The sequence below is a fragment of the Macrotis lagotis genome, chromosome 7 (assembly GCF_037893015.1).
Source record: "Macrotis lagotis isolate mMagLag1 chromosome 7, bilby.v1.9.chrom.fasta, whole genome shotgun sequence".
Classification (NCBI taxonomy): Eukaryota; Metazoa; Chordata; class Mammalia; order Peramelemorphia; family Peramelidae; genus Macrotis; species Macrotis lagotis.
The window spans coordinates 205,689,720-205,713,803 of record NC_133664.1 but is presented as its reverse complement, the minus strand read 5'-3'; the positions used below and the strand labels follow the sequence as shown (position 1 = coordinate 205,713,803).

The following is a 24,084-nucleotide window of genomic DNA, read 5'->3' as shown; positions in this document are numbered from 1 at the left end:
ACTGAGCCACTTGTTATTAAGTGGCTCAGAAAACTGGATTTTGTATTTTGTTATTATGGCCAGGAATCTAGGAAAGAGTGTGTCCTCTGCAGGGATGGAATGTACCTAGCAAGGATTGGTAAAAAAATGTTTCCCTAGAGCCTTGCAAATCTAATCTAAAGGTCTTTAAATTGAAAAGGACAGGGGAGAAAACTGCCTATCTCTCTCTGCCAAACTTGATACCATAGAGAGTAGTTATATTGTAGTGAGAAGCACTCAAATTCAAAGGATGCAATGTTCAAGAAGATTCCTGGTGCCTATAAATTAATGGGTAACCAACATAGAGAATGAGAGCTTTTAATGTGGGAAGACAAATTTGACCTCACATAGCCATAGCCTTGAGATGTGAAGGGATAGAACCTTTAACTGTAATATAATTTTGGAAGGATATTTCTTATTCAAAAAGAACAGAATAAACAGAGGGTATATGAAGAGGGCACATTCACATTCATGAAGAAATTCAGAAAGCAGAAGCATAATAGAGAACATTAGGTTGAAGACTAATTAAAACTGGTTCTTGTTCTTCATTATCAAAAAACCCAAAATGACTTCACTGTGTTTGAGACAAATTAAAGTATGTATAACTAAACTCGGAATGCTCTACCACAGGTTTGGGCACAAATAGTCCATGGCACAAATAGTCCATGTGAACACCTGAGGTGAGTGCTAAACTTATGAATGTCACATTTCCTTTGAGCTGCTTCCATTCTTCCTTCTTCATAGAGCACAGAACCCTCACTGATAAGGGCATGCCATGCTGGGTGATCCTGTACCAGTGTCTCCCATTCTGAACAGTCAAGTCTAAAGTTCTTCAATAAGATCTTGGGGGTGACCCTATATTGCTTCTTCTGACAACCCCCTTGTGAGAGATTGCCCTGTGTGGGTTCTCCATAAAATAGTTTTTCTCAGCAAGCAAATGTCTGGCATTCTAACAACATATACAGCCCATCATAGTTGCACCTTCAGTATTAATATTGGAATGCTAGGCATTAATAAAAGCACAAACAGAAACAATATTATAATCAGAACAACCACCTAGAGTATGATAGGAAACAAAGAATTCAAGAAATAGTTCATATACTGGGCCTGAAACCATGATTATATATTGATGGTGCCTTCAATTATCTGAATTATCTCTGGATATCTGGAACTCTCCTCCAAGTGAATTTTGCTATTATTTTTTCAAGTGAATTTTGCTATTATTTTTTCAAGGTGCCTAAGTATTTCTTTTATAGTTTGATTGATTTAGCATTAAAGCAGTAACTTTGGTAATAGTGTCATTTTAATGTTATTGACATGGTTGGTCCAGTCAGGAGCACTGATTATTCCTCCATTTATTTAAATTGTGCTTTATTTCTTTAAAAGGCCCTTTATAGTGGAATCTATATAAGTTCTGAGTGTGTGCTATGAAAGGTTAACTCCAAAATATCATGCATTTTATAATTATATTTAATGGAAATTCACTATTATCAATTCTCAAATGTCATAGAGAAATTTTGGGTTTATTCTGTAGCCTTTAACTTTGTTTAAGATATTAATCATCTCAATTTCAGTAGTAATTACTTAGAATGTTCCAAGTAAACTGTCATGTTGTCAGTAAATAGATCATTTTATCTTATCTTTTTTTCTCTTTACATTTTTAATTTCTTTTTTTTTTGTCTTGCTTTCATTTCTGGAATAATATCATATAGTTCTTGTTTTGTCAGCAAACTTCTAATATATCTATATCTGTCTGTCTGTCTGTCTGTCTGTCTATCTATCTATCTATCTATCTCCCCATGAGTTCCCCCTTACTGTAAGTCTTCAACAAAGGTTAAGTGCCAACTTATTGAAGTTATTGTATGTTGAAGATGTGATTCTTGTTCAGCTTTGGAATGACCTTCTAAAGTCCCTTCCAACCCTTAGATTTTGTTAACAGAAAACTGTTTAAAGGTTGATGAGGGTTTTTAGAAATTGGGAATGAAGGGAGGGAAAGAGCAAGCTTTTGCTCCTGGGCTTTTTGTTTATTTGTTTTAAAGAATCCATGGTACTGCTTCACTTCCTGTTGTAGAGGTATTTGCAATAGGACTGAAGGTCAGTCTTCTCCTTGTCTAAGATTTGAAGAACCTTTGTGTATTTGGACATCCCCATCCTTTAGTGCCTATTGGGAAGTTAATAAGTTGGTCATATTTTGGTTCCCATTTAGGAGTAGAAATTTGGAAACCCTCCCTTGAAGATCATTGTACCACTAAGTGACAACTGATCCAGTTCTTTACTTATTATAACTGCAGTCAGGAATACTACTGATTGGTTAATTATAATAGACAGATCATTAATGTATGTGGCATTAATGGATGAGAAAGCAGCAATAAAGAACCTCCATTTGGTCACATTTATTGTCCTTTGAAGACAAGTTGTGTGGTTATATCAAATGGCTCTTTATGTTAAAAAAATAGTTAAAATGAAATGAATTAGTCACTGCTTTTCAAATGGCAGTTAAAAAAAAAGTAAATTCTCTAACCTGAAACATATTCTGCTTGTGCAATAATGTAAAAAAAAATAACATCCTGTGCTGCATCATGAAATGATGTAACTAACCTGCCTTCAAAAAGGACATTCACTTGATGTTGATTTTCCATCAGTGATAGTGGGTTTGCTCTGATCTTAGAACCATTAGAACCATTCAGCAGACTTGTGTGTCACTCAGAGGAGTAGAGGGCTGGGAGGATGGGCAGGGTGGTTGTTAACTTTCCCAAACAAGAATAAATGGCAACTGTCACCATGTCCTAATATGCAATGGATTGTAATCAATCAACTGAAAGGTGACATTTACACACCAAAAAGATCTTTATAAAACTTTGCTCAAAACTACAAATATGAATTAGAAGCAATTGCAACATCATTTTGCTTAATATGCATAGGAAAAAAGCAAAACAAAAATTAGAAAATATTTATATTTGATTGTTACTAGAATTTTTTCTAAACCTGAGTTCAGATTCCACCATTGTTGCATACTAGTTGGACCTTGGAATAAGTAACTTTGGACCTTAGTTTCCTCATTCATACTCTTAAAAATTTTTTATTTATTTTGTATTTTTTGCAAGGCTTGCCCAAAGTCACACAGCTAGGTAATTATTGAGTATCTGAGGCAGGATTTGTACTTAGGGTCTCCTGACTCCAGAGCCAGTGCTCTATTTGTCATTCCAGCTAGCTGCCTCCATCCCTGTCCATAATAAAGGTGTTGGACCATGTGGCCTTCTAGCTCCATCCATGATCTATGAGTTACATGGTGAATGTTCTTCAAACCAGTGTGTTTTTTATGTAATGGTCTTCTAGAGCTCTGGGTATCAGTGGAATTACTTAGAAAAACAACAGTCATAATGATCATTGGGTCTGTTCCATCACATTTGATTTGAACTTTATATTAAGAGCAATGGGTCAGATTGTTGAAAGGGACCTTAGAACAGAAGCACCATAGTGATAGGGAGCTTATTAACTGATTGAATTCTTAGAAAATTCTTCTGTTTTTGAGATGAAATTGGCTTCCTTGTATCACCCCTTTAGCTCTGCTTTTTTTAAGCAGTACAGAATAAAGTTATTCCCACTTTGAAAGGACTTACCTTCAGATATTTCATGATATCGACTACATTCCCTTTTTCATTTCTTCTCCAGGTCAGACAAGTCAGATCCTTAAATTTGTTTTTCTTCCTATAACGGAGGTTCCATAGCCTTGACAACAGCTGTGGCCGATGTGGTTTCTGGTGTCCACTGCTATTTCTCTCTCTTATGACCATCTGTAATGACTCCCTTCCCTCTGTCTTTGCTGTAAACCAGGATTTGGGTCAGTAAACACAAATGGATGAACAGGACTTGAGAAAAGAAAGAGGAAGAAATGAACACCCTGGCTTTAACCCTAAGAACGCTTTTTAACTTGAATTGTTTGGTCTATCAAAATTCTATTAGTCCACGTGTGAACAGCAGAAAAATTATTCTGGAATGTTCTTAAGTTTTATACAGCTAGACATGTGGCCTTTGGATTATAAATACTAATGGAAACCACTGCTTTAAGATAGAAATTTAACTTGGAAGCTCTGGTATTCCATTCCACCAATTCCCTATAACTGCTTTTATTTATTCTCCAGATTATGCTCCCATTAGAATAAACCACAGTCTGGGTCAGGGATCTTTCTTTTTTTTTCCCTTCAGTGTTTGGAAATGGACAACGAGGGCATTTATTTTGATATATTAAGCATATTTCTTATAAAGGCTTCACCACCATCACCACTACAACCCAGGCTGATAGAAATAGGAGAGAAGATAAATTTTTATTAACTATAAAATTAAGTTAATTTTTTTAGGTTTTTTTTTTTTGCAAGGCAAATGGGGTTAAGTGGCTTGCCCAAGGCCACACAGCTAGGTAATTATTAAGTGTCTGAGACCAGATTTGAACCCAGGTACTCCTGACTCCAGGGCTGGTGCTTTATCCACTATGCCACCTAGCTGCCCCAAGTTAATTTTTTTAAAAAGAAAGAGAGGGAGAGAATATCTGAACAATTAAAGCCTATCCTAAACAACCTACAATTAAGGACTAACTTCCTGACTCAGTAACCCAAAGACTGACTAGATGGAGCAGATTCCTGCCTTGGGATCCTTTTTCTGTTCAAGAGTTGACACCTATCCTCTAGGTGCCAAATACTACAGAAGGAAACCTCAGTTTGATAAATTAGCTCACTCACTGGGATAGATATAGATGGTTCTGGGATTTTTTCTAATCCTGGCAGAGAAAACATGTTAGATTTTTATTGAAGGATGCCTAATTAAGTCAGATGCGTAATTGTAAGATAGATTGACAGCTATGTTCATAAGAATAGTAAAAATGAATGTGAACCATATTCATTCTTGTGTCATAGCACTGAATGCCAGCTTGTTGAACAGTCTTTGCTGCTGAGATGTGGGTCTTTATTTACAGTACTTTTTTGATTAATTCCAGAGTAATGCCCTTAAGGCTCATGATCCTTTTATCAATGATAGCATGGTATAAGGAAAAGTTCATTGAACTGGGAGTTGGAAGTCTTAGCTCTGTTACTAACTAGGCTCCTTAACAACTAGTCCAAGCCTGCATAATATACATGCATACACCCACAAATAAATATACACACTCACACCACCAATACATATATAGATATCTGGTTCTGTGATTTCTTTGATGCACGAAACTTTCAGTGTGAAAGATACCATCCTCAAGTTTAGATTGGGAAGAGGCACAGAGAGGTGAAATAGTTTTTCTCATGTTGAAACTTTAAATTCAATTCTTCCTGACTATAAGATAAGCCCTCTAACCACAATGACATAATATAATACCTCTCCAAAATACATACATACATATGTATGTAAATATAAAATAGTACTTTGCTTAACGTCTAATTCCCTTATTTAATATCCTCCATTTTACATAGTAAGGAAAGATAAATAATATGTAGTTATCCTCAAGTTACTCTTTGTCTTAATCGAATAGTTTAGGTCACTTGCTTTCAAATGCTCAGGTACTCTTACCTTAACTCTGAATTTAGTCTACATCCTTTCTCCTAATCTTTCGATAATGAAGTTAATGTGTCTGGTCACAGTTCAGGAATGTGTCAGGAAATGATGAGTTTTAGTAGAATAAACATTCATGTGAAAAGAAAGCCATGAAGCACACACCTTGATTGCTTCATGGCTTTCTTTTCACATTCTAAAACAGGCTTTACATGTTTCTTTTTCATGTATTTCACTCTCCAAACATGTGTTAGTAACGGTCTGACTGGTTAAAAAGTGTAACCATTACCCTTATATTTTTGAGTCATAGTTGGCCAAAGCTGACTGCCCTCCCTGATCCTCTTCCATCTTGAGTTGGCGTATGCTTTTTGCCACAACTTGAAGCATAGCTTTTTTGGGGGTAGATTTGTATTATTCATAGTCTTCCTTCTCTTGAGAAGCTAAATTATTCTGCTTTAATTTAAAGGCCCTTAAACAGTCAGATTCCATTTATCAAACAAAGTATTTGCTACTTTCTCTTCAGTTGTATCCTGAGCTCTACAAATACCATTCTGTTTCTCCCCACACACAAACTCCATGCTATTTTTTTACCTCAAGAAATCAGGCATCATGGCAAAATAGGTTTGGAGTCATAAGATAGTATGGGAACTGTTTTATAGGGGGAATTCCTGATCAAGGAATACAGATCAACACTTTATCTGAAATTATATAATCTTAAAGAGTTGCCTAGGGCACTGAGAGTTACTTAGTTTCATAGCTAATTTGAGTGAATGGAATTTTCCTAATTAATCATAATAATAAGTAATGATACTGTGCTCACTAAGTACTCTACAATTGTCATCTCATTTGATCTTCACAACACTAACCCCAGGAGGTTAAAGCCATTGTTATCCTCATTTTACAGATGAGAAAACTGAGGCCAACAAAGGTTAAGTGACTTAACCCAGACTTACTGGCTAGGAAGGGACTGAGGCTGGATTTGAACTCTGGTCTTCCTGACTCCTGGCCAGGTGCTTCATCCATCTTGCCACTGATCTGTGCTGATTTTGTGATATGACCTCTTTGGACTGTAGTATCAAAAACCAAAAAGAGGGACTTTGGCAAGATGATCTTTAAGTTTGCTTCAAGTTCTTTATTTGTGTCACTCAACTAGCATTCAGTCTCCCATCTCAGGGCTTTTGAATAAACTCATGCCTTAGACCTAGAATGCTTTCTGCCTTCCCTCCACTTTTTAAAACTGCTGGTTTCTGTCAAAACTCAGCTCAAACAGAAATATTCATCTATCTAATGAGCAAGGTGATGCTTTAGAGAGAGCAATGGTCTCCTGGTCAGGAAGCTTGAGTCCAAATCCAGCCTTAGATACTTATACCTGTGTGAATCTAGGTAAGTTACATGGCTTTTTTTTTTTTAGATTTTTCAAGGCAATGAGGTTAAGTGGCTTGCCCAAGGCCACATGACTAGGTAATTATTAAGTGTCTGAGGTCGGATTTGAACCCAGGTATTCCTGACTCCAAGGCTGGTGCTCTGTTCACTGCACCACCTAGCCACCCCATATGACTTCTTTTTGCTTCAGTTTCCTCCTCTACTTTATATAGGTGATATGAAGGTAAAAATGAGATAATGTATATAAAATGCTATGCAGAACTCAAAAGTAATATATAAATTAGTTCATCATCATCATCATCATCATCATCATCATCGCTATTGGATTGGATCCCTATATCCACAAATCCAGTGACCTTCCCAAAATTATTTTTAATAGATCTCTCTTATATAAAATCAACAACTGATTGATTTATGTTTCTGATGTCATAGGTGCATTCCTAGTATAACAACAATCAAGAGACCAGGGACCTTTTTCAGGGATCTTTTGTACATATTTTTTTAAATGTCAGTACCCATACATGGTATTTTATTTTCATATCATAACAAACAATGAACTTGGAATCAGAAAGACCTAGTTTTTGAGTCAATTAGAAGGCAGAGTTGGAGTCAGGAAGACCCGAGTTCAAATGTGGTCTTAGATATTTACTAGTCATTTGACCTTGATCAAGTCACTTAACCTTTATCTGTCTTAGCTTCCTCTATAAGAAAGGGAGCTTAACAACATCTTCTGAATAGGGTATTATTAGTATAAAATTGTTATATTTTCAAAACACATTGCAAACTTGAAAGTGCTGTGTAAATGTTGTTTTATGCTTTATTACTTATCCTCTGAATGACTTAGCTTTTCTTAGTCTCCATTTTCCTCTTCTAATAAATAGGGATAATAGCTTGAATAAAGCATCTTCCAGAACCACCTAAAACTTTTTTACTTGTCCTGAGAGTCATTGAATACTTCTGGTTTTAGGAAGTGACCTATGAAGGTAGTAGAAAAGGAATAGCAATTTCAGCTCCTATTTATAGAATGCTCTAAAGCTTGCCAAGCCCTTTGCATACATTATTGTACCTTGTTTGTGAAGTAGATGCTATTATTTATCCTTGTTTTACATATGGGGAAACTGAGACTCAGAGAGATCCCATAGCTAGTAAAGCTCTGAGGCAGGATTAGAACCCATATCTTTCTGACTGTAGATTCAGTATTCTGACTTCTTCTTTACCCTTCTGTTGTAGAGAAGAGTCCCTTTTTTTCCATCTCTCTTCACTTCCAAAGAAGCAATATCTAATAGAATATGTGAATAGCATTATTTGAGTGATGTTAGGCATCACTCTCCATAAAGGATGGAATCAACTGCCTTGGAAAAACTCCCGACCCATGAAGAAGCACAGAGATTAGGATTATTTCTACCCATCCTAATTTTCACAAGATGTTCTTTTCCCTTTTTTTTGAACAGTGTTAATATATGCCCTGAAAGCTTGTTGTTTTTAGAAATGAAAAAGACCCAAACTGTTTGGAATATGAAAATATAATGACTCAACAATATGTGTGTGTGTATATGTGTTTCCTAGGGGACAAATTCCTAAAAGGTGGAAACTAATCAATCACCAGGCATTTATTAAGAGTCTGATATGTGCCAGGCAATTGCTAGGCATGCAAAAAAAAAGTGAATTGACCCCTTTTCTCTAGGAATTCACAGTCTCTTGGGAAAATTGGCATGTGCATATCTAGATATTTGCAAAATTGATGCTAGGACCTAATAACTGACAGCAGCTGGGAGGGAGCATCAGGAAAGGCTTCCTACAGAAGGTGGCATGTGTGCTGAATCTTGCAGGAGATTGGAGGACCTCTGGCAGATCTATGAGAAAATCATTCCAGACCTTGACTACAGTCTCTGTTCAAAGATAAGAAATAGAGTGCCTCCTGTGGGGAGGAATACAGCCAAGATTATTGACCTTTAGGGAAGTTGAAGGAGAGTAATAGGTAATAGGACTGGAAAGGTAGGTTGAGGCAGGTTGTAAAAGACAGTCAATGCAAATCAAAGGAGTTTAGAGTTTATTATAGAGGTCAAGCAAGGCAGTGTTATCAGTTAAGGTACCTTGTGCTACTGGCTTGGGAATGGTTTTTATGTTAAAAAAGAAGAAACCTAGAAGTGTCATTATATTTTCATTTGATTTTCATGGTATGCCTGCATTAAACAGTTCTGGTACCTGTTTCCTTCCTTCATCCCTCCATCCCTTCCTTCCTTCCTTCCTCTCTCCCTCTCTCCTCCCTCCCTTCCTTACTTCCTTCCCTCCTTTCTTCCTTCCTCCTAGACCTGTGGAAAGTAGTTCACTTAGTCTTACCACTCATTTTACAAATGAGAAAACTGAAATTTGGAAAAGTTAAAATGACTTGTAAAAGGTCACATCTAGAGAAGCCAGATGTGAGGAGCAGAGCTGCACCTGGAAGTTGCATCTCCTGATTCCTAGCCCAGATATTTTTTCTACGTAGTTATTATTTGTGTCATTTTTCTGAGAAGGATATAAAAAGCTTTCAGTGGTATCTGTGCTTTAAGAAAAATCCTTTCATTGCACAGTGGAAGGAAATCTAGATCTAGAGTTAGAGGATGTGGGTTAAAATCTGTTGCCTATAACTTATGTGACCTTGGGCAGGCTTTGCCAACTTTTCTGGCCTTAATATCCTCATCTGTAAATGAAAGAGTTCAACTAAAAGATCAAGGCACCTTCCTTGAATCTAAATCTGGGATTCTGTGGCCATGGAAGAAGAAACTAGCATCTCAAAGTCATCAGCTTTCCTAAGGTTACAGCATTGCCTCTTGGATGCACAACCTTTTGAATGGAACTTTAAAGATAAAAGAAATGGTATTTCTGATGTGGGACTTGCTTTAAGGCCCTCTAACTGTCTGTGCCCCTGGTGCCTGATGTACAGATGATCATGGGAGACTTTTTTTCCAGCATTTTATTCCACTGTTTAAAGCCCTGCAGCTATAAACTTTATATGATTATAGCAAAAATAACTTGTTTTTTATTAAAATATTTGAGCACTAACTTAAGGGATAAAAAAAAATTCCCATAAATGTAGATTATTTACAAAAAGAAACTGCTTTAAAGTAGAGTTTGATCATTTCAGATCTTAATTTTTAAAAACTCAATGAATGATTTTCATTGGTTCATCATTCTTAAGATTCTATTTAATCCAAAGTAAAAATCTGTGTGCTTGTGTGTATATATGTCTGTGTGTGTATACATAGGGGGCAGCTAGGGTAGTGCAGTGGATGGAGCACTGAACTGGCAATCAGGAATACTCTTCTTTCTGAGATCATTAAATCCACCCTCAGACACTTACTAGCTTGTGTGACCCTGGGCAAGTCACTTAGCCCTGTGTACCCCAGTTCCTCTTCTAGAAAATAAGGTGAAGAAGGCAATGATAAATCAGTCTGTCAAGAAAATTCTAAGTGGAGTCACAGAGACAGACACAACTGAAACTGACCAACAATATTTGTGTGTAGGTGCATATACAGAAAGACATATCAGTTGAGGTATAGGTATAACTATCCTTCCCAAAGGTATACTAACTTTAGTGAACTATATAAGGGCAGGAAAGAGCATCTTCCCTCCCCTTAAGGGACCACTTAATGCCTGAGACTAGAGTTCTGTATCCTGGCCTTTTTGCTTGTCCTGCCCAAAAAAGAACACCCACCTGGGCAGAGTAGAGGTACTACAGGTAGATTCTAATATCCATATAAGAGTTAGTTATATTGGGGGGGGGGGGGTTACTGTCACTACTTCTATACAATCCATCCAATCCTGAAAATGAAACTTCGAAGCTTTTCCAAGTTTTGCCATGGGAAAGACTAACATGTAGTTCATTAGAATGAATAGAGGAGTCTACCAGTGTCTTCTGTTGTAATACAACATGCTTCATTTTTTTTTTTTTTGCAGAGAATTTATGGTATAGTGGGAAAAAAGATAGTTATAGGATGTGAATCTTTCTTTAGATAGATAAATGGATGGATAAATGGATATTTTATTTTTTAAATGATATTTTAGGTTATTATAAATTGAGCCACCTTTACTTTTTTATTCTTATGATTTCAAAAACGATAATAATAGCTAATATTGACAAAGCACTTTAAGGTTTGCAACTGATTTCCATGTATCTCATTTGTTTCTTGCAATGGCTCTTCAAGACGGGCCCAACAGTTAGAATTGACTCTGTTTTACAGAGTATAGTACTGAGGTCCAGAGGGGTTATGACTTGCTCATGATCACACATACAGCTATGAAATATCATCTGGAATATAAACCAAGGGCCCTCCAGACTTGCAGTCCAATACTTACTCCACTATACCACATTTTAAAACAATATTTAGTTGTCAATTGGCTTTGTCTCAGCTTTTTTAAGTAGTTAATGGCCTGTAGACACATAAATGTACAAAGATAGCATCTAATTTAAGGAAAATGTGTATATTTTTCATTCTGTAGAATTCAGAAGTTTTAATTTTTAATAAGAGTTATCTATTCTAAGCTTTTTTTTGTTCCTTAATTTGGTTAGAGGCAGGGTAGTAGAGCATACTTAGTCTTCCTAAAACAAGACACATAGCTTCTCTGGAGGTGAACCTCAGGAAGCCTGCTTACTTTAGTAGAAACCAAAGATTTTAAAGTATTCTATTTTATCAAAAACCATAATTGAATCTATGTCTTTCATTGACCCTTAATTGGTGAAGAAGGAGAGAGTGAGACCTAACTCAGTTTGGCTTTGCCAAACTTTCCACACTTTACAAATGCATGCTCATTTCTTTTCTTTCTCTATTCATTTCCCCCCAAAGCCCTCTCTATAAGGTTTAGATCTACTTTATAACCTGGGGCCTAATAGCAACTTCATACACACACACACACACACACACACACACAAACACACACACACACTCTCTCTCTCTCTCTCTCTCTCTCTGTCTCTCTGTCTCTCTCTCTCGCACAAAATATAAAATTTGTTCTCCTCAGTCCAAGTCTTAGGCATTGATGATCTTCCAAAAGAAAATATTTCCCTTTCATTTAGCCACTTATTTTGATGTGTTTTTGAATTTGAGAGCATTTTTTCTGTAGCATCCAAACAAAATAACCACATCCTAAGTAATGATATTACAACATTATTAAAAAGATCAATTGAAATAATAACTCACTTTTATGTAGCATTTTAAGTATATAAACTACTTTTCTCACAGTAACCCACAAGTTAAGTACAAATATTATTTCCTCATTTTTACATGAGGAAACAGGTGCCCAAAGAGGTTAAGTGCCTTGCCCAAAGATACAAAGCAGAGACAATATAGTTAATACTAATAGTTAATAATAATATTTCCGTAGCATTGAGTTAAGTATTTTAGAACATATTTCATTTTCTCTTCATAAGACCTATAGGAGATTGGTACCATTATCCCACAGATGAGGAAATTGAGGTAAACAGAGATTAAGTGACTTGTCCAAGGTCACAAGATAAGTAGAACTCTAGAACTTCTCAAGAACCCAATGCAAGAAGCTTGGTCATGTGGATACATGAAATCTGCCAGTAATTCTTCAGACTAAAAAGTATATATTGATGATAATAAGGAGAAAGAGGAAGATGATAAATAAATCATGTACTTTACCTAAAGTGGAAATTTTTCCTACCTATTCTGATTGTCAGATTGGGCAGTTGAGGTGATTTCTCAGCAGAGGGAAAGTAACATTCACCCCTAGTATAACATGTCCTTTCTGGATCTGGTCTTAGGGTCATACAACTATAGTTAGAAGAAACATCAGAGACAGTCATTTAAGTCCAACTCTCTTATCTTATAGATGAGCACACTGAGACCCAGAGATGTTAAACTATCTTCCAAAGAACCCACGGGTTCTTTGAATCCTCTGATCCTCTGATGTCAGAGATAGGATTTGTTAGAGGAGGTGGAATTATTGTTTCACTTGCAAGACTATTTAGATGAACATATGGCTTTTTGTAACTGTAAAATAAATCTGTTATGTTTCCATAACACCATTCTTTCTCCCCTTTTAGTGTATGTACCTTGTAGTGATTTGTTTTTTGGGGGGGGGTTAATGAGATTGATTAGCTTGTCGAATGTGTTTTCACTAATTGCTTCACTTTTGCAAAACCCTAAAAGCTATTTTTATGTCTAGAGTCAGTAGTAGAGATGTTATCTAGAGAATGAAATGGAGGACAACTAATCTCTGGAGAACAGGGAGTTTGTGTATCAGACAGAATAACAAAATGGACTAGTTTTGAAAGACATCTATGAACATAGGATATGAATGTGGCACAGGAAGAGACCTTAGAAGTCTCTAGGACATAGTACCTTCTTTTGCCAATGAGAAAACTGAAAGTCCAGAAGTTTGCGTGGTTTATTTAAAGTCATACAGCTAGTTAGAAGCAAACATGAGATGGAAAACCAAGTTCTTTGACACCTGTGCAAAACTTCTAGACTACTCTTAAGGGAGTTTTCCTCTCCATTCAGATCATCCACATTTCCAAAGTTGTATAATAATAGCAATAACATAGATTTACATAGTCCTTTGCAGTTGACTGAACAGAACAATCCATTATTTCCAGTGGTATGAGAGATGTATCCCCTTTGCTAAGTTTTCAGTATAAGTATTGACATTGGGAAATTGACCAGCACTACATATCAGGGTTTTACTTGTTTTGTTGATTGTCCAGACTCAAGGAAGTGAAGGAGAAAAATGCAAATAATCCAGATTAAATTTAAAAGGGTGTCATGAGTACAGTACATTTTCTGGAGAAATGGTTGTTCAATATTTCCCAGCATACCTTTGTTATCTCCTATGAAATCTTATAGCAACTCTCTTGTTTTTTAGTGTTGTCTGACTTTTCATGACCTCACTTTGAGTTTTCTTGAAAGATTCTGGGATGGTTTGCTATTTCCTTCTCCAGTTCATTTTACAAATGAGGAAACTGAGGCAAACAGCCAAAGTCAAACAGTTAACCTCAGGGAATATAGATCTTCCTGACACTAGACCCAGGGCTGTATCCATTGCACCAGGTGCTAAAGTAGGCCCTTCAGATTCTGGTTAGCCTGGTCCTCTTTACAGATGACTAAAATGAGATAGATAGAGATTATGTCTTGTCCGTGGCATTGATGTAGGCAGTGAGTATAGGAAATGGGAGTCCACCCTTGTCTGACTTTTAAATCCAGTGATCTTTATTTTTTCTGGCTATATGCAGAAAAGTAATTATTTCACCTCTGGGTGACTTTTCACTGAGTGTCTTGTATATCTTGGAAATCTATTACCTAGGATTAAAGGGATCGACGCAGCTGGGACATTATAGTTCTTAGTGCTCTATCCTATCAAGTTTTTGCCTCTCATATAAACTTCAAGTTTGCCTCTTGTATAAAACTTCAGTGCAGCCTGTGAGAGGAAAAACACAGAGATAGACATAGGCACATAGACATACATATAGACACACAGACACACACACAGACACACACACAAACACACAGAGCAAATGACTTATTAGCTTCCACAGACTTCCATTTCCTTAGCTGTAAAATATGATAGTTGAAGAAGATGATCTTCTGGACCCTTCATCTCCACCATCCCATCATTCTGTTTCCTTCAGGGGAATGTTTCCATTTCTTGAAGTTTAAAATCTAGAATTACTTTACAAATGACAGTTTTCCCTTCCTCTTCTGTATTTTCAGGTATGACTTTCTCCAGTATGCACATGATAGGGGCGGCTAGGTGGCGCAGTGGATAAAGCACCTGCCCTGGAGTCAGGAGTACCTGGGTTCAAATCCGGTCTCAGACACTTAATAATTACCTAGCTGTGTGGCTTTGGGCAAGCTACTTAACCCCGTTTGCCCTGCAAAAACCTAAAAAAAAAAAAAGGTCCAGTATGCACATGATATTTTTTCCCCTTGAATGCAAATAAATTATTTCTGTTAAAATATAAATAAAATATAATCTCTTGTTTTATATAATTTTATGTCATTTTTGAGTTTCTGTTTGCTTTTAGTTTCATAATTACATCTTACAGATTTTTCTTTCTAATCTTTGATATCAAGCATTGTGGTCCTGCTTATGGTAACATCATCATCATCATCATCATTATCATGCTCAACTTGAATATTAAACCAAAGTTCTATTTAAAATTCTCAACATCATGTAGGGAACATCCCAAAGTTGGAGGGGGGACCTCAGTGAGATACTTGGTACATAGGTCCTAGGTACAGATTGCATTGATACAATAGTGAATTAGTTACACTTTTTGTACCATTTTTACTTTAAAAAAAAAAAGAATCTTTTCTACCCTTAACAGGTCTATTTATATTCAAGGCATGGTGCTAAACACTAAAGGATTTTTTTAAAGACATTTATTCTTTTTTATTTGACAAGTACTGTTTGTTGGCATTTAGCTGTGGAGCTGAGACAAAGTCGTCGGCCCCCATTAGGTCAAATGAATAAATCCAGTTAAATACTTCTGGCTTAATCCTGGAAATTCTCTGTATGAAGGAAGGGAAGGTTCTGATTCTTGTAGATATGGAAATATAATTGGGAAGACATCATTATTAATATTGTAAAAATTTACCTGTCATAAAGGAGAGCTCAAATAATATTTAACTTTATTGGTATCAATTTAAATAGTTAAGTAGAAAAAAAGCATCTTGCAAAACAGATGATCATATTCAGAGAGTGAGAAATATATATATGTATAATATATAGATAGATATAGATATATATGCCACTGTAAGCATAAGCTTTATCATTTGATTTTGTTAATTGTGGTTATAGAACACCATTTTAGGAAATTGTTGGGTTTTCTTAATATATTAGGAAATGTATTTTTATAGTAAATTGGAAGAGATTTTTGAGAAACTACCCCTTAAGTCCTAAGCCTGAAAACCTCCCCTTCATCCCTTTCTTATTTTATCCAAGAAAATCATAAGGTTATCTTTTTCCAGTTCAAAAGGAAAAAAGCTTCCTGACATTAACTCTTCAAACTCAAAATCTAGGAAATCTGAAAATTAGCCATTTTATTGATTGGAATATAGTCCACACTACTTTAAATCAGATTTCTTTGAAAGGAAAATGAATATATGGATATACTCAAATCATTCTTGTAGGCCACATTCAAGTATTATTTAGTTCAGATTAGGGAAAGGAGTGTTATCCATAGTTGGATCAGTTCAGCATGGAAAAGCTTACTAGGAAGCAGCAGAATACAATAGGGAATCCTGGGCTGACCTGATCCTTAGAATGCCTCTCACCCTCCCTCTCCCCTCCATTGCTTTCACACCTCCATTCCAAGGTTCACATTGTCCTTCTTTCTCCCTCTCCCCTCTTTTCTTGCTCTTATTTTTAACAGCAGGAGAGAATTTCCTATACTCCTCCAGAGAGCCCGGTGCCAAATTATACTTCTTCCTCAACTCCTCTTCATGTTCCAGTGCCTCAAGCCATCAGGATGGAGGAGGACTCTATCAGACTTCCAGCACACCTGCGTGAGTACTACCAAGGCAATCTTGCTAGCCTACTTGGGACGTTCCATCAGGAAGGGAAGGGATTGGGGGAGAGCTGAAGGGCAGCAAGAATGACAGAAAATCTCATGGTAATTCAAGTTGGGGAAAGGGGAACCTGGAATTTGTTCCCTGAATCTTTCTTGCTCTCAAAAGCCTTGATCTGGAAATGCTGAGAGCATGTGTCCCTTTTCCCAAATAATTTTTTTTATGCCTCTGATGAAGAGGAAAAAAATTTACAGAATTTTAAAATGTTCAAAACATTTTAGAGTTAACTAGTGTTCCTGAGTAAATGATTCTGAGAATTTGAATCTTTTTGGAGCATAACTTGACTTTATTTCTGTAGCTACTGTTTCATTTTCTTCTCCATCTTAAGTCTGCTTTTATCCTTATTTTTTTTATCATTGTTCTTTTTTCTCCTATTTTAAAACTAGTCTTTCTTCTCTTATGCCTTTTCTTCCTTCCTTTTTCTTTGCTTCAGTCTTAATCCTTGGCTTTTTCTTACTATTCACTTTGGTTAGCTTTTTTATCCAGTCAAGTCAATGGATCTCTCCATGCCCTTCTTCTTTTTTTGGAAGCCTCAACTATCCACCTTACAAACGCTGTCATTGACAAGGGAGATTATGTGTACTGACTCATCCTTGTCACCTAGTGTCACCTTGTCACAAAGCAAATAACATACTTTTTAGCTTATTATCCTCTGTTCTTCCTGTGCTGCCACTCAGTCCAGGTGATAAAATTTGATTAAAGGTATATAGAAAAGATGAATCCCTTGATTTCCTCTCTAATTATTGTTGTGGATAGAATGACAGAAGCAATTCTGCTTCCCTAATTGCCTTAGTAGACCAGTCCAATTTTGGAAGGCACAGGTCCAAGACTGATAGGGCTCTGGCACTTGGGTTGGTTGATTTCTGACTTCTTCTCACCAGTTTCTGCCTTTTCCTACACACTTACACTCATTCATACACACACACACACACACACACAATTTTGAGATCTTGTTGGTGTGTGTGTTTTAAGTATGCATACATACATTCATGAAAACAATGTGCACATACATATTGAAATGTATCTATATTAAAGATTCTATATAAAACATATATTATGTTTTATGTGAAATACATATGTGTAAATATCCATACATATAAAACCACCACTGAAACATACACAGGCATGTACACAAATGTATAAGTTTACTCGCTTCATTGGGTAAAAATTTCAGTCATCTTCTTATCAAGTCAACAGTATGAATTTACTAAGTATCCATTCTGGGCCAGATACTATTCTAAGGGTTAGGAATACAGAGGCTAAAAGCATTTCTTGCTCTCAAGAAATGAGTTTTTAAATATTCCCCCACGGGTCCATCAGATGTGTTGGCGCCTTTAGATCTCCTTTTAGATCTCTTGGCATTGCATGGAAACCAGTGGAGTGTGTAGGCTATTCATCAAAGTATCATAGGACCAGAACCCTAGGGGACCTTCAACGCCATCTAGTCTGGTCCTCTTATTTTTCATATGAGGAAATTAAGGAGAGATGAAGTATTAGAAAATAGGATTTGAACCAAGGTATCCTTACTTCAAAGCCCCATTCTCTTTTCACTGTTTCACCTCTGTCTTAGTTATCTCTTGATGCAAATTGTTTGCTTTTCTGATGTTATATTTTTTCTGTTGATATCCTTGATTTTTACTTTTCCTGAATGATACCTTGTTACTATGATGTTGCAGATTATTTATACCCACCAAATTCTGCTATGTTACCTTTTGAGTGACCTTTAACTTTAAAGTATTGGATACTGTGTATTCTGTGACTTGGAACAATACATCACCTGAAGAATTTTGCTTTTCAAACAGCTGATCTTTGCTTCAGTCCATATTTCTTTCTATTCAGTTCTGGGTCTTATTCAGTGTCCATCCATAATACCTGCCCAAGGAACATTTACTGAATGACCACATATCATGGGTTGGCCAGCCTCACATTTTAGTCTAGATGGTCGACATTCTTCATCTCCTTGATATTTCAAGTATGGATAATAAGGCTGACTTCTTTGAGAGCCTAGATCTTACATAGGAAGTGACTGGGAACTTGATGTCATCAGTTCCAAGTCATTTATAAATAGGAGCATTTGGGAGACCTCACCATCTTTAGGATTTTCCTCTTTCATTTGGGATCTATGTTGAACATCCTTCCATAATAATGGTTAAAAAAAATTCATGTCAATAATGTGTCTATTTTTATTTTATGCCTTACTTGATATTAATCATCAGAATATTAGCAAATAAAATTATCTGTTACTACTTTCAAGGAATTTTGTATGATTTTGACATCTTCATAGGAAGCATGTTGTTGTTGAAGCACCTTTTAAGATGATGTTTTTGCATTACCAAACTAAATGCTTTATAATAGATTTCCAAAGCCCTTTCCACATAAAATATAGATACTGTTGCTTTTAGAAAAAATAGAATTTTAGATATAGTTTACTCTGTCCTTTTTGAGACTAAAAGAACTTCTTGCCCAAGACCAAGTTAACCATTAGAGAAAAAGAGTTTAAAAAGATTATTCTTCTTTTTTTTTTAAAGATTTTTCAAGGCAATGGGGTTAAGTGGCTTGCCCAAGGCCACATGGCTAGGTGATTATCAAGTGTCTGAGGCTGTATTTGAACCCAGGTACTCCTGACTCTAGGGCCAGTACTCTGTCCACTTTGCCACCTAGCCATGCCCACCCCCCCCCCCACCCCCCCCCACCCCCCCCCCCCCCCCCCCCCCCCCCCCCCCCCGTGGAAGAGAAGTCTTGAGAGCATGGGACAGCTATTTTGAAAGCGGTTAAGTGGTGAGGTTGTTTCCAGAGTTGAAATAGATCAATAGTTGCAGTTGATGGTGAGAAATGACTCTCTGTTTTTTCTGTGATATATTCTTAAAATATGTTTATACAATTTACTATGCTCTTAAGACATTTCATAGCCATAGCATTGTTATTTATTTTAACCTATGAGACTGAGGGATTTGATAATTGGGAGAAATTAGCAAAAGCCTATTGGAAAAGACATTTCTCCACTTTTTATATAAACCTAGGATTTGGACCCAGAAGTAATTGGTTTTTTCCTTTTTTTGTTTTTGTTTTTGCAAGACAATGGGGTTACATAGGTCACATAGGTCACATAGCTAGGTAATTATTGTCTGAGGCTGGATTTGAACTCATGTCCTCCTGACTCCAGGGTAGGTGTTTTATCCACTGTGTCACCTAGCTGCCTCCAAAACTAATTGTTTATGATTGAAGTCATGCAGTTTTGTGAGCAGATTTTTAGGGCTGTTATCCCCAGAGTATGTAATGTGAATTACCCTAGTTGAGAAGCACACCAGACTCTTCTTCTCTACCCTCCAAAACCTGCTACTTGATTTATTACTTTATTTACTTAACATCTCTCAAGACTCTCAAAGAATATCTTCTAATATTTCCTTACAAATTAATAGAAATGCATAATAAATCTAATCCTATTAGCTCTTAACCCACACCATAATTCATAAAATTAATAATTTTTTACTCAACTCTCTCAATACTAAATCCCCAGTCATATGGGCTTAATTAACATCATTGTCACTGGCTGTACAATTTATTGATAGTGTAACAAAAAAAGTCAAAGATATACATTTATTTAATTTTAATGGATCATGCTCGGAGTCATTTAATCATCATCCATAATTATCGACCTCTCTTCAACTAGGGAATCAAAGACTCACCACTAGATTTTCTCAGGATGACAGTTAAGGATTCATTTCAGCACACCTTTTGTGGGTAAGAGTTAAACTCAGTTTTCTCAGGAAATGTCTCAACTCATTTTCTTAAGAAAGAAGTCTTTCTAATCTCTTCAGCCAAATTAGATAATAGTCTCAAAAGTTTTCTTTCTTAATAATAAAAAGGTATGGACCTGTTGAAGCTGGGGTTACATAATCAAAGACAAATCAGTATTCCCCACGTTTTTCAGTCACTCGCGTGACTTAAAATACTTTTGTAGAATATTATTGCAAAACACACACACAGACACACACACACACACAAAAAACACACACAGAACTATTATTTCCCCTATCATAACTTATTTAAGAATTCTTTTAACATGAATGTAGATTATTCTCATCAAGATTTTTATAGTGATGGGAAAGTAGGCTTGTGGGTCAGTTGTTGTTGTTCAAGTCATTTCTGTTGTTTCCAACTCTTTTTTACTCCATTTTACATATTATGAGCTGAGAATCAGAAATTAAATAACTTACTCAAGATCTCACAGTATGGATCAGGATCTGAACACCTCTCTCTCTCTCTCTCTCTCTCTCTCTCTCTCTCTCTCTCTCCCCCCCCCAAATACAGCTTTCTTTCTACAACACTATATTACTTCTTTCTAGGTAATTTAAACTTTCATAATTTTAGAACTGAAAGGGAACTAATCTGGTCCAGTCCTATTTTATAAACTCCTTATGAACTGCTAGTGTGTTCTATCCCAAATTTTTGTTTATTACTTTTATCTATATTAAGCATCTCCTTATTTATGTACCCAATGACTTCTCTATTGGAATATAAGCTGCCAGAACTGTTTTGTTCTTGTATCTTCAATATATAGCAAAGTTCTGTGCACATAAGGAATATTTAATAAATGGCTTTTGATTGATTAAGGTTCAGAGAAGTTAAATCATTTTTTTTTTAGTTTTTTTGCAAGGCAAATGGGGTTAAGTGGCTTGCCCAAGGCCACACAGCTAGGTAATTATTAAGTGTCTGAGACCAGATTTGAACCCAGATACTCCTGACTCCAAGGCCGGTGCTTTATCCACTGCGCCACCTAGCCGCCCCTAAATCATTTTTCAGTAGTCACTCAGTGAATGTGTGATAGAGCCAATGATCCAGTCCTGGGCTCTTTGTCCACCACAATACTAGGTCAGGCCAATAGAATCTTTCTGGGTTGGGGAGGGCAGTGACCTAAGTTCTTCTCTCTCATAGTCTAATAATGATCTTTTTCTGGGTCACCACTGCTCTTGTCTTCTAGAATGAATCCTCTGTAGATACAATTGCCCAGGCCCTCCCTCTGCATCACAATTGGGGCTTTCTAAATGAAGCCAATAGAAAGCCATCCTATCCTCCTGTGTTGGAGAGCATGGGTGTGCTATTCTTGTTTTTTGGAAAGAATCTGTTTTCAGCCCCTGTAATTCTTGAAACTCTACTTCATGCATAAAGAACTATCCCAGCTGGGCTGCTGATCCTAATAGAGAATAAATATTATAACAAGGGAATAAGGTTATTGCTGTTTTAATCTGGGATTCCAGACAATTCCCAGTAGAATGCTCATGGAAAGTCCGGGGGAGAATCTGAAAGCAAAGACAGCACCAGGACATTTATGGTACTGTGAGCTTGAAAACATTTTTAGCCTCTTGTTTTAAAGAGATACTCACCAGACTGGTATGCCCCAAAGTAGCTCATTTGAAAGTCATTTTTCCTTCTCAGATCTCCAGATAAATCCTGCATGAGAGCCCCCCCCCCCCCCCACCCAAATCAATGCATATTCTTCTCGGGGGAATGGCTAGGAAGCAGCTCACTGGCTAGAACATTCATTCAGTCATTTACAAGCTTACAGACTCCTGCTTTTTAAAATGCTCTCTCATCAACACTCTTAAGGCTTTTAGACCTGTGAGCCCAATGCGATACTCTTAGCAAAGACATTTAAGCAAGTAGGCTGTCCATGCTGATGAGAAGAAAGTAATAGTAATAGTAATAATAGTAATAGTAATAGTAATAATACCTTTTTTCTTAGTTTCTTGATGACAAGGAGGTGAAGGGGCAATAAGGATAGGCAATCAGAAATGCTGAGGTTCATGGTGATTATGTGGATGGTGGATGAGGGTAGCAAGCCTAGAGAAGAGGAGAGCAGTGGTTAAAAGAACTGGTTTGTGATCAACATTTCTGCAGATAGAGGAATGAAGTACTCTTCCCCCCCACCCCAAGACAGAAGTTAATTTTTTTTTTTAGTAATGACCAGGTGACTAGATAGATGTCCCATTCTTTAGATGGAATATTCATCCAACTTCTTGAACCCAAATATATGATACCTAGTAAAATGGATGTACCGCTTTTAAAATCAGAGAATTGTAGAACTGGAAAGATGCTAAGATCCAGGAAAATTTAAAGATTTTGTCAAGAAAACCTCACCAATAGTATTAGTATGATATGGTTCATGGGGTCATGAAGAGTAGGACACAACTGAACAATAACAAATGAAATATCATATAGCTTATTAGTGGAAGAGGCAGGATTAGATTTCATGTCTCTTGATTGACTCTTACATAGGACAATTAGGTAAGATGTGCAAAGTTCGGTCAAAGGTCATCCATATCATGGCAACATAGACATGTTTCAATTCTTATTCTCCAATTTTTGGAATAAAAGAGTTAAATATTCATTATTTTAAAGGTTTTTTTCCATCTTATTCAAAATGTGGTCAATTCAGTCATGCCCTCATTTAAAATATGCAGACAATATAGAATTTGCCTTTAGACTGTCTCCAGAGCCAGTGCAGTCTTTAAAAAAATTCCTATGAAATGGTGTTTAAAAATCAGAACTTATGAGTCATTCATATTTTATAGGGTTATGGTTTTTGGTATTGTGGGTTAATAAACAACCACTAATAGCAACATTAGTTTTCTAGAGTAAGAACTCCAGAAATAGTCCCGTTAGCTAGAGTTTGTTTCCCTCCTTAGGAGCCTTTCAGACTTCTTACACTTGCCTTGGGGGTTTAAAATAATTTAATTTAAAGCTTGCCTTTGGAAACATTACCTTTCTACTTAGCCACTTAGTAGTTTTGCATTCTCAGGAGAGTAAATTGAATTTATCAACAGTTAAACAACTAGCAAAGTTGTTTAAACAAAGCAGAGGGGAACATTGAAGCAAAATGTAATTTTAGTTTTGTTTGGCCAACATGTATGTCTTTTTAAAAAATTAATTTATGGAAAAAACAGCATTTCCATAATGTAGCACAATAAAAAAGATGGTTGTATATGAAACTGCAAATCTACTCTGAACAACTTGTTATTCCTTTCATATATATATATATATTATATACAACAAAATTTTTTGAAACATCCTGGCTAGAAAAAAAGTCTCTCCCATTACTCAAAAATTACAGTCCCTGGATGATCATTTCTAACTGCTACAAAGTTTGCTTCCTCTTTGTAGAGCCTTCCACATTCTACCTTGCACTGTATTTTTGTACTTGTTTTTTCTTTCTCCCATCCCACTCCACTCCAAAGACCAAAAACCCCAACTGAATGGATTGTGGAATTCTATGGACAGAGTCCTCAAATTCTTCCATTTTGATCCACATTTTGGAAAGTGACTTCTTGCTGCTTGATAGGGTAACTTTTCTGCCTCTAGTTCTAAAGCACTTCCTACATCTCTTATTCCACTTCGATATTTTATTTTGTATGGAGTGATTAGTGCAGTTGTCTTTTTTCACCCCTAGCAAGCATCATAAGTAGTTCAGGGGTCATATTTTGTCTTTAGTTCCTTCTATCTCCCACTTTGCCTAAGGCAACAACATAGTGATCATAAAATAACTCCCATTTCTTTGGTGCTTTAAGGCTTTCAGAAG

General features: G+C 36.3%; 1 protein-coding gene across 2 annotated transcripts in view; it reads left to right on the top strand.

Moving 5' to 3' along the window:
- ETV6 (ETS variant transcription factor 6) overlaps nt 1–24,084 on the top strand; it is a 319,314-nt gene that overhangs the window by 117,761 nt on the left and 177,469 nt on the right. Inside the window, exon 2 of one of the 2 annotated variants that reach the window (XM_074194579.1) lies at nt 16,316–16,445. In XM_074194579.1, the coding sequence (XP_074050680.1) occupies nt 16,316–16,445 (130 nt within the window). Of the gene's footprint in view, nt 1–16,312; nt 16,446–24,084 lie in introns of both variants that reach the window. The other variant, XM_074194578.1, reaches the window with a different exon arrangement.